General features: G+C 44.1%; 1 protein-coding gene across 2 annotated transcripts in view; it reads left to right on the top strand.

Annotated features, from left to right (window-relative positions):
- Positions 1-14,645, top strand: part of LOC118965483 (low density lipoprotein receptor adapter protein 1-like) — a 109,541-nt gene that overhangs the window by 51,824 nt on the left and 43,072 nt on the right. For both annotated transcript variants that reach the window (XM_036984578.1, XM_036984577.1), the window contains exons 2-3: positions 4,088-4,230; positions 8,784-8,896. In XM_036984578.1, the coding sequence (XP_036840473.1) occupies positions 4,088-4,230; positions 8,784-8,896 (256 nt within the window). The remainder of the gene's footprint in view (positions 1-4,087; positions 4,231-8,783; positions 8,897-14,645) is intronic.

Here is a 14,645-nt window from a genome sequence, read left to right as displayed (position 1 = left end):
TATTAGAGACACAGTGTTATTAGAGACACAGTGTTATTAGAGACACAGTGTTATTAGAGACAGTGTTAATGAAGACACAGTGTTATTAGAGACACTGTGTTATTAGAGACACAGTGTTATTAGAGACACAGCGTTATTAGAGACACTGTGTTATTAGAGACACAGTGTTATTAGAGACACAGCGTTAATGAAGACACAGCGTTAATGAAGACACAGTGTTTTTAGAGACACAGCATTATTAGAGACAGTGTTATTAGAGACACAGTGTTATTAGAGACACAGCGTTATTAGAGACACAGCGTTATTAGAGACAGCATTATTAGAGACACAGTGTTATTAGAGACACAGTGTTATTAGAGACACAGTGTTATTAGAGTCACAGCGTTATTAGAGACACAGCGTTATTAGAGACAGCGTTATTAGAGACACAGTGTTATTAGAGACACAGTGTTATTAGAGACACAGTGTTATTAGAGACACAGTGTTATTAGAGACACAGTGTTATTAGAGACACAGTGTTATTAGAGACACAGTGTTATTAGAGACAGCGTTATTAGAGACACAGTGTTATTAGAGACACAGTGTTATTAGAGACACAGTGTTATTAGAGACACAGTGTTATTAGAGACGCAGTGTTATTAGAGACACAGTGTTATTAGAGACAGTGTTAATGAAGACACAGTGTTATTAGAGACACAGTGTTATTAGAGACACTGTGTTATTAGAGACACAGTGTTATTAGAGACACAGCGTTAATGAAGACACAGCGTTATTAGAGACACAGTGTTATTAGAGACACAGTGTTATTAGAGACACAGTGTTTTTAGAGACACAACATTATTAGAGACAGCATTATTAGAGACACAGTGTTATTAGAGACACAGTGTTATTAGAGACACAGCGTTATTAGAGACACAGCGTTATTAGAGACAGCATTTATAGAGACACAGTGTTATTAGAGACAGCATTATTAGAGACACAGTGTTATTAGAGACGCAGTGTTATTAGAGACACAGTGTTATTAGAGACACTGTGTTATTAGAGACACAGTGTTATTAGAGACACAGCGTTATTAGAGACACTGTGTTATTAGAGACACAGTGTTATTAGAGACACAGCGTTAATGAAGACACAGCGTTATTAGAGACACAGCGTTATTAGAGACACAGTGTTATTAGAGACACAGCATTATTAGAGACAGCATTATTAGAGACACAGTGTTATTAGAGACACAGTGTTATTAGCGACACAGCGTTAATGAAGACACAGTGTTATTAGAGACACAGTGTTATTAGAGACACAGTGTTATTAGAGACACAGTGTTATTAGAGACACAGCGTTATTAGAGACACAGTGTTATTAGAGACACAGTGTTATTAGAGACACAGTGTTAATGAAGACAGTGTTAATGAAGACACAGCGTTATTAGAGACACAGTGTTATTAGAGACGCAGTGTTATTAGAGACACAGCGTTATTAGAGACACAGTGTTATTAGAGACACAATGTTATTAGAGACACAGTGTTATTAGAGACACAGTGTTATTAGAGACACAGTGTTATTAGAGACACAGTGTTAATGAAGACAGTGTTAATGAAGACACAGCGTTATTAGAGACACAGCGTTATTAGAGACACAGTGTTATTAGAGACACAGTGTTATTAGAGACACAGTGTTATTAGAGACACAGTGTTATTAGAGACACAGTGTTATTAGAGACACAGCGTTATTAGAGACACAGTGTTATTAGAGACACAGTGTTATTAGAGACACAGTGTTATTAGAGACACAGTGTTAATGAAGACAGTGTTAATGAAGACAGTGTTAATGAAGACACAGTGTTATTAGAGACACAGTGTTATTAGAGACACAGTGTTATTAGAGACACAGTGTTATTAGAGACACAGCGTTATTAGAGACACAGTGTTATTAGAGACACAGTGTTATTAGAGACACAGTGTTATTAGAGACACAGTGTTAATGAAGACAGTGTTAATGAAGACAGTGTTAATGAAGACAGTGTTAATGAAGACAGTGTTAATGAAGACAGTGTTAATGAAGACAGTGTTAATGAAGACAGTGTTAATGAAGACACAGTGTTATTAGAGACACAGTGTTATTAGAGACACAGTGTTAATGAAGACACAAACTTCTTCAGAGTATGTCTACTGTTTCTTTGGTAATATACAGATCACCTTGTTGTACACAGTGATAAACACACACACACACAAACACACACAAACACACACACAGATATCAAATAATGCAGTGCTGTGTTGTTCCATGTCATTTCAGCCTACAGGACACTCCTCCCTAAAACTCTGAATCCTTCATTTCTTCCTTCCCTCGCTCCTTCGTTCCCTCGCTGCCACTCATCGTATCTGACACATACCCGGGCACGATGACATGGTTATGAAATATTTATTAAAGCGTCCCTCTTTCATATCTTTTGGGAGGTCAAATATATTTGAAAAGCCTGAAGCACTGTTAAAAACTGTGTTTACTGTACTGTATGTGGCCTAGTGGAGATACAGTGTATATTTATGATTCTCAACTAGATGGTCCCTAGGAGAGAGAGAGAGAGGGGGAGAGAGAGGGGGAGAGAGAGGGGGAGAGGGAGAGAGAACGAGGGAGGGAGAGAGAGTGGACGAGGGAGGGAGAGAGAGAGAGAGAGAGAGATGCTAGTGTCAGCTCTTTTGATCTGGTTGGTGAGATGTAGTGTGAACTGAATGCATCCCACTACTCTTCGGGGCTGGTAGGGTTTACGGTGTGTGGGAAGGAGATTATCCATTGAGCCAGTATGCACACAGAGGTATCAAGGACCTGAACCGTTGGTTTATTTTTCTATTGTTTGTTTCTCACCGTCTCTCTACCTTTTACTTTAATAGTGGAAGGTACTAACCAAGACAACATGTAAACAGACTCAAATGTCCTCTACTATTTTACTATTGGACATTAATCATTTAGAAGTTTAGATGGATCAGGAGGGAGAGAGAGAGGGTGAGAGAGAAAGAGAGAGGATGACAGAGTGAGAGAGAGAGAGAGAGAGAGAGAGAGAAAATAATGAAGAGGCAGGGAGAGAGGAAGAAAAGGAGAGAGTGTAGAAGAGGGATGCGAGGGAAAGATGGGTCGTGAGAGAGAGATGTGGATGAGGGAGGACAGAAAAGAGAGAGGGCGGTAGAGAGGCGTTGTGTGGTCTCTCAAACTGCTGGTGTGGCTCTGTGACAGATGGCTCAGCCTGCATGGAGCGCTCCAATGGTACAGGACAGCAGCATGTACGAGCCCTCTACTATCATGTCTCTGGATGATCTCACTCCTCTCTCTCATCCTCTTTGCTTATCTCTTTCTCGCCCTCATATCTCTCTCCCTGTCTCTCTCTCTCTTTCTCTCTCTCTCTTTCTCTCTCTCTTTCTCTCTCTCTCTCTCTCTCGCTCTCTCTCCCGCTCTCTCTCTCTCTCTCTCTCTCTCTCTCCCGCTCTCTCTCTCTCTCCCGCAACAGTTTGGGGAAGGCCCTTTCCTGTTTCAGCTTGACAATGCCCCCGTGCACAGAACAGTGAGGTCCATACAGAAATGGTTTGTGGAAGATTTTGACTGGCCCGCACAGAACCTTAACCCCATCTTTGGGATGAATTGGAACGCAGACTGCGATCCAGGCCTAATCGCCCAATATCAGTGCCTGAACTCACTAATGTTCTTGTGGCTGAATGGAAGCAAGTCCCTGCAGCAATGTTCCAACAGCTAGTGGAAAGCCTTCCCAGAAGTCTGGAGGCTGTTATAGCAGCAATGTTCCAACATCTAGTAGAAAGTCTTCCCGGAAGAGTGGAGGCTGTTATAGCAGCAAAGGGGGCCAACTCCATTCTAATGCCCGCGATTTTGGAATGAGCTGATCGACGAGCAGGCGTTTCCATACTTTTGGTGATGTAGGCTATCTAGAGGAAATATTCCACAATATATCTAACCTACAGTATCTATTTAGTAGAACTTTGGACATTTTGGACAATTTGCCCGATTTACAAATGAGCCTTTCAGCCTTTCATCCAATCACGTCTTACTAATTGTGCACCTGTTGTGTTTTCTGTCCAATCAGAGCTGCCAGAGAACTGGACAGACACCAAGGAGACCCTATTGGAAGGGATGGTTTTCCAGGTCAAGTACCTGGGGATGACTCTGGTGGGACAGCCTAAAGGAGAGGACATGGCCGCTGCAGCAATACACAGGATAGTCTCTACGGTGAGTTAGGGTGTTTGTGTGTGTGTGTGTGTGTGTGTGTGTGTGTGTGTGCGCTCAGCAGAGTAGTATGATAGTCTAGTTTATTCACAAAGAAAGATCACGGTCTACTCTTTATTATTAAATGAAATCCTGTGTTGTTTTGATCTATTGACTCATGATCTGGGGCGGCAGGCTAGCCTAGTGGTTAGAGCATTGGACCAATAACCGAAAGGTTGCAAGTTCAAATCCCCGAGCTGTCGTTCTGTCGTTCTGTCCCTGAACAGGCAGTTAACCCACTGTTCCAAGGCCGTCATTGAAAATAAGAATTTGATCTTAACTGACTTGCCTAGTAAAATAAAGGTAAAATAAAATAAAAATAAATCTTAATCAGGAGGTCAGTTTCCGTGTTTTCTTACCGACTCATTCAAGGGGTTTTCTTTATTTTTTACTATTTTCTACATTGTAGAATAATAGTGAAGACGTCAAAACTATGAAATAACACACATGGAATTATGTAGTAACCAACAGAAAAAGTGTTAAACAAATCTAGATATTTGATATTCTTCAAATAGCCACCCTTTGCCATGATGACAGTTTGCACACGTTTGGTATTCTCTCAACCAGCTTCATGAGGTAGTCACCTGGAATGCATTTCAATTAACAGGTGTGCCTTCATTTGTGGAATTTCTTTCCTTCTTAATGCGTTTGAGCCAGTCAATTGTGCTGTCACAAGGTAGGGGTGTTATACAGAAGTTAGCCCCCTTTGGTAAAATACCAAGTCCATATTATGTAAAGAACAGCTCAAATATGCAAATAGAAATTACAATAAATAAAAATGTATTGAACTGTAGTCGCCATCAAACACTATGATGAAACTGGCATCAGGAAAGAAAGACCCAGAGTTACCTCTGTTGCAGAGGATAAGTTCATTAGAGTTACCAGCCTCAGAAATTGCAGCCCAGTTCAACTAAAGACACATCTCATCATCAACTGTTCAGAGGAGACTGTGTGAATCAAACCTTCATGGTCGAATTGCTGTAAAGAAACCACTACTAAAGGACACCAATAATAAGAAGAGACTTGCTTGGGCCAAGAAACACGAGCAATGGACATTAGACCAGAGGAAATTTGTCCTTTGGTCTGGAGTCCAAATTTGAGATTTTTGGTACCAACCTCCATGTCTTTGTGAGACACGGTGTGGGTGAACGGATGATCTCCGCATGTGAAGCATGGAGGAGGAGGTGTAATGGTGTGGGGGTGCTTTACTGGTGACACTGTCTGTGATTTATTTAGAATTCAATGCACACTTAACCAGAATGGCCACCACAGCATTCTGCAGCGATTCGCCATTCCATCTGGTTTGCTCTTAGTGGGACTATCATTTGTTATTCAACAGGACAATGACCCAACACACAGTTGCTAACATTTAATCCTAGTAACAAATCCCTGTTTTCGGTCAGTTAGGATCACCACTTTATTTTAAGAATGTGAAATGTCAGAATAATAGGAGAGAGAATGATTTATTTAAGCTTTTATTTCTTTCATCACATTCCCAGTGGTTCAGAAGTTTACATATACTCAATTAGTACTGGGTAGCATTGCCTTTAAACTGTTTAACTTAGCTCAAACGTTTCGGGTAGCCTTCCACAAGCTTCCCACAATAAGTCGGGTGAATTTTGGCCCATTCCTCCTGACAGAGGTGGTTTAACTGAGTCAGGTTTGTAGGCCTCCTTGCTCGCACACACTTTTTCAGTTCTGCCCACATATGTTCTATTGGATTGAGGTCAGGGCTTTGTGATGGCCACTCCAATACCTTGACTTTGTTGTCCTTAAGCCATTTTGCCAGAACTTTGGAAGTATGCTTGAGGTCATTGTCAAGTTGGAAGACCCAGTTGCAACCAAGCTTTAACTTCCTGACAGAAGTCTTGAGATGTTGCTTAAATATAATTTTCCTACCTCATGATGCCATCTATTTTGTGAAGTGCACCAGTCCCTCCTGCAGCAAAGCACCCCCACAATATGTTGCTGCCACCCCCGTGCTTCACGGTTGGGATGGTGTTCTTCGGCTTGCAAGCCTCCCACTTTTTCCTCCAAACATAATGATGGGCATTATGGCCAAACAGTTCTATTTTTGTTTCATCAGACCAGAGGACATTTCTCCAAAATGTACAATCTTTGTCCCCATGTGCAGTTGCAAAACGTAGTTTGGCTTTTTTATGGCGGTTTTGGAGCAGTGGCTTCTTCCTTGCTGAGCGGCCTTTCAGGTTATGTCGATGAAGGACTCGTTTTACTGTGGTATATATACTGTACATTTGTACCTGTTTCCTCCAGCATCTTCACAAGGTCCTTTGCTGTTGTTCTGGGATTGATTTGCACTTTTCACACCAAAGTACATTCATCTCTAGGAGACAGAACGCGTCTCCTTCCTGAGCGGTATGACGGCTGCGTGGTCCCATGGTGTTTATACTTGCGTACTATTGTTTGTACAGATGAACGTGGTACCTTAAGGCATTTGGAAATTGCTCCCAAGGATGAACCAGACTTGTGGAGGTCTACAATTACTTTTCTTGGCAGATTTCTTTTGATTTTCCCATGATGTCAAGAAAGTGGCACTGAGTTTGAAGGTAGGCCTTGAAATACATCCACAGGTACACCTCCAATTGACTCAAATGATGTCAATTAGCAAGAAGCTTTTAAAGTCACGACATCATTTTCTGGAATTTTCCCAGCTGTTTAAAGGCAAAGTCAACTTACTGTATGTAAACTTCTGATGCATTGGAATTGTGATACAGTGAATTATAAGTGAAATAACCTGTCTGTAAACAATTGTTGGAAAAATTACTTGTGTCATGCACAAAGTAGTGTCAGGTAGAGCAGCACAGAGAGCAAGAGCAGACTCAGACCAGAAATCAGGGATGAATAAACCAAGATATTTATTGTAACAGGGAGAGATGAAGTGCATTTCCAGGGATGTTCGGATGAGTTGTAGGAAACCAGATGTGGAGGCTGAGGTTGGAGTGAGCTGGGTTGGGAAACAGGTCCGGAGGGGAATCCAAGGGAGTAAAGGGGAGTTGAATCCAGAACAAGGTAGCAGGGTGGTGAGATGTGGAACAGGAGACAGGAACCAGAGTCAGAGCGGCAAAACTGTAGTTACGGGATCTTAAATAAGGATACAGGATCTTAAATAATAACAATTAGCTAGAAGCATGACTGACTGAACGGAGATTACGATCTGGCAGAGTGGAAGTGGCAGGACTGAGTATTTGTAGAGGTCCTGATTATGGAACAGGTTGCAGCTGGTGGTGAACTGCTCTGACTCCAGCACACCTGTCTACAACCACACAATCACACACAGAGAGGAAGAGGAAGAGGGAGAGGGAGAGGGAAAGGGAAAGGGAAAGGGAAAGGGAAAGGGAAAGGGAGAGGGAGAGGGAGAGGGAAAGGGAAAGGGAGAGGGAAAGGGAGAGGGAAAGGGAAAGGGAGAAGGAGAGGGAGAGGGAAAGGGAGAGGGAAAGGGAGAGGGAGAGGGAAAGGGAGAGGGAAAGGGAGAGGGAAAGGGAAAGGGAAAGGGAAAGGGAGAGGGAGAGGGAAAGGGAAAGGGAAAGGGAAAGGGAGAGGGAAAGGGAGAGGGAGAGGGAAAGGGAAAGGGAAAGGGAGAGGGAGAGGGAAAGGGAAAGGGAAAGGGAGAGGGAAAGGGAGAGGGAAAGGGAGAGGGAGAGGGAGAGGGAAAGGGAGAGGGAAAGGGAGAGGGAAAGGGAGAGGGAGAGGGAAAGGGAGGGTGAGAGGGAAAGGGAGAGGGAAAGGGAAAGGGAGAGGGAGAGGGAGAGGGAGAGGGAAAGGGAGAGGGAGAGGGGAAAGGGAAAGGGAGAGGGAGAGGGAAAGGGAGAGGGAGAGGGAAAGGGAAAGGGAGAGGGAGAGGGAAAGGGAGAGGGAAAGGGAGAGGGAAAGGGAAAGGGAAAGGGAAAGGGAGAGGGAAAGGGAGAGGGAAAGGGAAAGGGAGAGGGAGAGGGAGAGGGAAAGGGAGAGGGAGAGAAAATGAGGTGGAAACTGAGCTTCACTTCCTAACCTCCTGCCCAATGTATGACCATATTAGAGACACACATTTCCCTCATATTACACAGGTCCACAAAGAATTTGAAAACAAACCCGATTTTGATAAACTCCCATATCTACTGGGTGAAATTCCACAGTGCTCCATCACAGTAGCAAGATGTGTGACCTGTTGCCACAAGAAAAGGTCAACCAGTGAAGAACAAACACCAAATACAACCAATATTTACTTTAACCATTTGTACATCGTTACAACACTGTATATAAACATAATATGACATTTGAAATGTCTTTATTCTTTTGGAACTTTTGTATGTGTAATGTTTACTGTTCATTTTTATTGTTTATTTCACTTTTGTATATTATCTACCTCACTTGCTTTGGCAATGTTAACACATGTTTCCCATACCAATAAAGCCCCTTGATTTGAATTGAGAATTTATATAGGTAATAGGATACCATTGTTGACGTTTCTATCAGCTTATAAATCTATTTTAAAACTGTTGTGTGTTTCCTATCCCTAGGCCCGGGCAAGTGCTAAGAAGTTCCGTAAGGTGACCTTGACCATCTCTCCTAAGGGAATCATCATCACAGACACAGAGACACAGGACCTCATAGAGAATGTGTCCATATATAGGTAAACAATATGACATCATAATGACCTCACAGAGAACGTCTCCATATACAGGTAAACAATATGACACTGGTAAATAATGACCGTCTAGAGAACCGCTCCGTATACAGGTAAATAATGATGTCATAATGACCTTCTAGAGAACCGCTCCGTATACAGGTAAATAATGACCGTCTAGAGAACCGCTCCGTATACAGGTAAATAATGATGTCATAATGACCGTCTAGAGAACCGCTCCGTATACAGGTACATAATGACATCATAATGACCGTCTAGAGAACCGCTCCGTATACAGGTAAATAATGATGTCATAATGACCGTCTAGAGAACCGCTCCGTATACAGGTACATAATGACATCATAATGACCGTCTAGAGAACCGCTCCGTATACAGGTAAATAATGATGTCATAATGACCTTCTAGAGAACCGCTCCGTATACAGGTAAATAATGACCGTCTAGAGAACCGCTCCGTATACAGGTAAATAATGACATCATAATGACCGTCTAGAGAACCGCTCCGTATACAGGTAAATAATGACATCATAATGACCGTCTAGAGAACCGCTCCATATACAGGTAAATAATGATGTCATAATGACCGTCTAGAGAACCGCTCCGTATACAGGTAAATAATGACCGTCTAGAGAACCGCTCCGTATACAGGTAAATAATGACATCATAATGACCGTCTAGAGAACCGCTCCGTATACAGGTAAATAATGACATCATAATGACCGTCTAGAGAACCGCTCCGTATACAGGTACATAATGATGTCATAATGACCGTCTAGAGAACCGCTCCGTATACAGGTAAATAATGACATCATAATGACCGTCTAGAGAACCGCTCCGTATACAGGTAAATAATGATGTCATAATGACCTTCTAGAGAACCGCTCCGTATACAGGTAAATAATGATGTCATAATGACCGTCTAGAGAACCGCTCCGTATACAGGTAAATAATGACCGTCTAGAGAACCGCTCCGTATACAGGTAAATAATGACCGTCTAGAGAACCGCTCCGTATACAGGTAAATAATGACCGTCTAGAGAACCGCTCCGTATACAGGTAAATAATGACCGTCTAGAGAACCGCTCCGTATACAGGTAAATAATGACCGTCTAGAGAACCGCTCCGTATACAGGTAAATAATGACCGTCTAGAGAACCGCTCCGTATACAGGTAAATAATGACCGTCTAGAGAACCGCTCCGTATACAGGTAAATAATGATGTCATAATGACCGTCTAGAGAACCGCTCCGTATACAGGTAAATAATGATGTCATAATGACCGTCTAGAGAACCGCTCCGTATACAGGTAAATAATGACCGTCTAGAGAACCGCTCCGTATACAGGTAAATAATGATGTCATAATGACCGTCTAGAGAACCGCTCCGTATACAGGTAAATAATGACCGTCTAGAGAACCGCTCCGTATACAGGTAAATAATGACCGTCTAGAGAACCGCTCCGTATACAGGTAAATAATGATGTCATAATGACCGTCTAGAGAACCGCTCCGTATACAGGTAAATAATGATGTCATAATGACCGTCTAGAGAACCGCTCCGTATACAGGTAAATAATGATGTCATAATGACCGTCTAGAGAACCGCTCCGTATACAGGTAAATAATGACGTCATAATGACCGTCTAATCATCCCCCTCTAATCATACTCCTCTCCCCCTCTAATCATCCCTCTCTCCTCCTCTAATCATCCCCCTCTCCCCCTCTAATCATCCCCCTCTAATCATCCCCCTCTAATCATCCCCCCCTCCTCTCCTCTCCTCTAATCATCCCCCTCTCCTCTCCTCTAATCATCCCCCTCTCCTATCCTCTCTTCTCCTCACCCCCCTCTCCTCTTCTCCTCTAATCAACCCCCTCTCCTCTTCTCTTCTCTTCTCTGCTCCTCCTCTCCTCTTATCTCCCCTCTCTGTACATCTGACAACCAGCTCTAAGGTCCCCCACATTGCCCAGTATTAATGGCCCTCTCCTGTGCCAATGCTAAGACTGGTCAGGTCACGTGGCCAGCCAGGAAGTCCAAAAGGATGGTTTAGTTTGATGAAGGGTTGATCCACATTATCACAACCCCCCTCTCTCTCTCCCCCACCCCTGTCTCTTCTTCTCTCTTCCCCTCAATCTATGTAAATCATCCCCCTCTCTCTTCTTCTCGCTTCCCCTCAATCTATGTAAATCATCCCCCTCTCTCTTCTTCTCTCTTCCCCTCAATCTATGTAAATCATCCCCCTCTCTCTTCTTCTCTCTTCCCCTCAATCTATGTAAATCATCCCCCTCTCTCTTCTTCTCTCTTCCGCTCAATCTATGTCAATGCTTTGAGGGGTGGATTCTGTGTATTTGAGAGATGAATTGTGAGTGTGAATGTTTACGTGCACTGTGTGTGCGCATGTGTAAGTGTGTGTTTGTGTAAATGATTGTGTGTATAATTGTGTCTCTGTATTTTTTAGTGTGTGTGTGTGTGTGTGTATCTTAATTGTGTGTATCCTAGGTTGTGAGAATCACCACAGGCCAGGCTTGAACGAGAGATGGAAAACAAACACTGAGTCTGTGGAAAGAAAAGAAAAGCTGACAACTGTAATCTAGAGGAGAGGAGAATAGAGGGGATAGAAAACAACTGTAATCTAGAGAAGGAGAGGAGAATATAGGGGATAGAAAACAACTGTCATCTACAGTAGGAGAGGAGAATAGAGGGGATAGAAAACAACTGTAATCTACAGTAGGAGAGGAGAATAGAGGGGATAGAAAACAACTGTAATCTAGAGGAGGAGAGGAGAATAGAGGGGATACAAAATAACTGTAATCTAGAGGAGGGGAGGAGAATAGAGGGGATAGAAAACAACTGTAATTTAGAGGAGGAGAGGAGAATAGAGGGGATAGAAAACAACTGTAATCTAGAGGAGAGGAGAATAGAGGGGATAGAAAACAACTGTAATCTAGAGGAGAGGAGAATAGAGAGGATAGAAAACAACTAATCTACAGTAGGAGAGGAGAATAGAGGGGATAGAAAACAACTGTAATCTAGAGGAGGAGAGGAGAATAGAGGGGATAGAAAACAACTGTAATCTAGAGGAGAGGAGAATAGAGGGGATAGAAAACAACTGTAATCTAGAGGAGGAGAGGAGAATAGAGGGGATAGAAAACAACTGTAATCTAGAGGAGGAGAGGAGAATAGAGGGGATAGAAAACAACTGTAATCTAGAGGAGGAGAGGAGAATAGAGGGGATAGAAAACAACTGTAATCTAGAGGAGAGGAGAATAGAGGGGATAGAAACAACTGTAATCTAGAGGAGAGGAGAATAGAGGGGATAGAAACAACTGTAATCTAGAGGAGGAGAGGAGAATAGAGGGGATAGAAACAACTGTAATCTAGAGGAGAGGAGAATAGAGGGGATAGAAAACAACTGTAATCTAGAGGAGAGGAGAATAGAGGGGATAGAAAACAACTGTAATCTAGAGGAGAGGAGAATAGAGGGGATAGAAAACAACTGTAATCTAGAGGAGAGGAGAATAGAGGGGATAGAAAACAACTGTAATCTAGAGGAGGAGAGGAGAATAGAGGGGATAGAAAACAATTGTAATCTAGAGGAGAGGAGAATAGAGGGGATAGAAAACAACTGTAATCTAGAGGAGAGGAGAATAGAGGGGATAGAAAACAACTGTAATCTAGAGGAGGAGAGGAGAATAGAGGGGATAGAAAACAACTGTAATCTAGAGGAGGAGAGGAGAATAGAGGGGATAAAAACAACTGTAATCTAGAGGAGGAGAGGAGAATAGAGGGGATAGAAAACAAATGTAATCTAGAGGAGGAGAGGAGAATAGAGGGGATAGAAAACAACTGTAATCTAGAGGAGGAGAGGAGAATAGAGGGGATAGAAAACAACTGTAATCTAGAGGAGGAGAGGAGAATAGAGGGGATAAAAACAACTGTAATCTAGAGGAGGAGAGGAGAATAGAGGGGATAGAAAACAAATGTAATCTAGAGGAGGAGAGGAGAATAGAGGGGATAGAAAACAACTGTAATCTAGAGGAGGAGAGGAGAATAGAGGGGATAGAAAACAACTGTAATCTAGAGGAGGAGAGGAGAATAGAGGGGATAAAAACAACTGTAATCTAGAGGAGGAGAGGAGAATAGAGGGGATCCTCTCCTGTCCTCTCCTCTCCTGTCCTGTCCTCTCCTGTCCTCTCCTGTCCTGTCCTCTCCTGTTCTCTCCTCTCCTGTCTTCTCCTCTCCTGTCCTGTCCTGTCCTGTCCTCTCCTGTCCTCTCCTGTCCTCTCCTCTCCTGTCCTCTCCTGTCCTGTCCTCTCCTGTCCTCTCCTGTCCTGTCCTCTCCTCTCCTGTCCTCTCCTGTCCTGTCCTCTCCTGTCCTCTCCTGTCCTCTCCTGTCCTGTCCTCTCCTGTCCTCTCCTGTCCTCCCCTCTCCTGTCCTCTCCTGTCCTCTCCTGTCCTCTCCTGTCCTCTCTTGTCTCCTGTCCTCTCCTGTCCTCTCCTGTCCTCTCCTGCCCTCTCTTGTCCTGTCCTCTCCTGTCCTCTCCTGTCCTGTCCTCTCCTGTCCTCTCCTGTCCTGTCCTCTCCTGTCCTCTCCTGTCCTCTCCTCTCCTGTCCTCTCCTGTCCTCTCTTGTCTCCTGTCCTCTCCTGTCCTCTCCTGTCCTCTCCTGTCCTCTCCTGTCCTGTCCTCTCCTGTCCTCTCCTGTCCTGTCCTCTCCTGTCCTCTCCTGTCCTCTCCTGTCCTGTCCTCTCCTGTCCTCTCCTGTCCTGTCCTCTCCTGTCCTCTCCTCTCCTGTCCTCTCCTGTCCTCTCTTGTCTCCTGTCCTCTCCTGTCCTCTCCTGTCCTCTCCTGTCCTCTCCTGTCCTGTCCTCTCCTGTCCTCTCCTGTCCTGTCCTCTCCTGTCCTCTCCTGTCCTCTCCTGTCCTCTCCTGTCCTGTCCTGTCCTCTCCTGTCCTCTCCTGTCCGGTCCTCTCCTGTCCTGTCCTCTCCTGTCCTGTCCTCTCCTGTCCGGTCCTCTCCTGTCCTCTCCTGTTCTCTCCTGTCCTCTCCTGTCCTCTCCTCTCCTGTCCTCTCCTGTCCTCTCCTGTCCTGTCCTCTCCTGTCCTCTCCTGTCCTCTCCTCTCCTGTCCTGTCCTCTCCTGTCCTGTCCTCTCCTGTCCTCTCCTGTCCGGTCCTCTCCTCTCCTGTCCTGTCCTCTCCTGTCCTGTCCTCTCCTGTCCGGTCCTCTCCTGTCCTCTCCTGTTCTTTCCTGTCCTCTCCTGTCCTCTCCTCTCCTGTCCTGTACTCTCCTGTCCTCTCCTGTCCGGTCCTCTCCTGTCCGGTCCTCTCCTGTCCTCTCCTGTTCTCTCCTGTCCTCTCCTCTCCTGTGCCTGCTGAAACTGATAAAAGGAGGATGGCCCTCATCGGTTATTTGGGTCATAATGAATCCTGATGTTCAGTCTTCTGTTATTCAGGCTGGTTGTGGACTGAGTTCCCTGATGTTATTATATTAGTTCAAAAGGCTCCTCTCTCAGTGTGTGTTCGGTTGACTCATCATCAGGTCTGTCTGAAGTTGGAAGCAGAAATCCCCCCCCCCAGGCTTAGGTTGGAATCAAAGCACTAGAATGATCGATCCTCTTCAGCACAGTCTCTTTGAACACCACACTCCAGAGGACACGATGCATGCAGACCTCTGTATGATACCCGTGTGAGTGTGAGTGTGAGTGTGAGTGTGAGTGTGAGTGTGAGTGTGAGTGTGAG

The sequence above is a fragment of the Oncorhynchus mykiss genome, chromosome 8 (assembly GCF_013265735.2).
Source record: "Oncorhynchus mykiss isolate Arlee chromosome 8, USDA_OmykA_1.1, whole genome shotgun sequence".
NCBI lineage: Eukaryota > Metazoa > Chordata > Actinopteri > Salmoniformes > Salmonidae > Oncorhynchus > Oncorhynchus mykiss.
The sequence above is the reverse complement of the archived record's forward strand: the minus strand, read 5'-3'. Positions and strand labels throughout refer to the sequence as shown.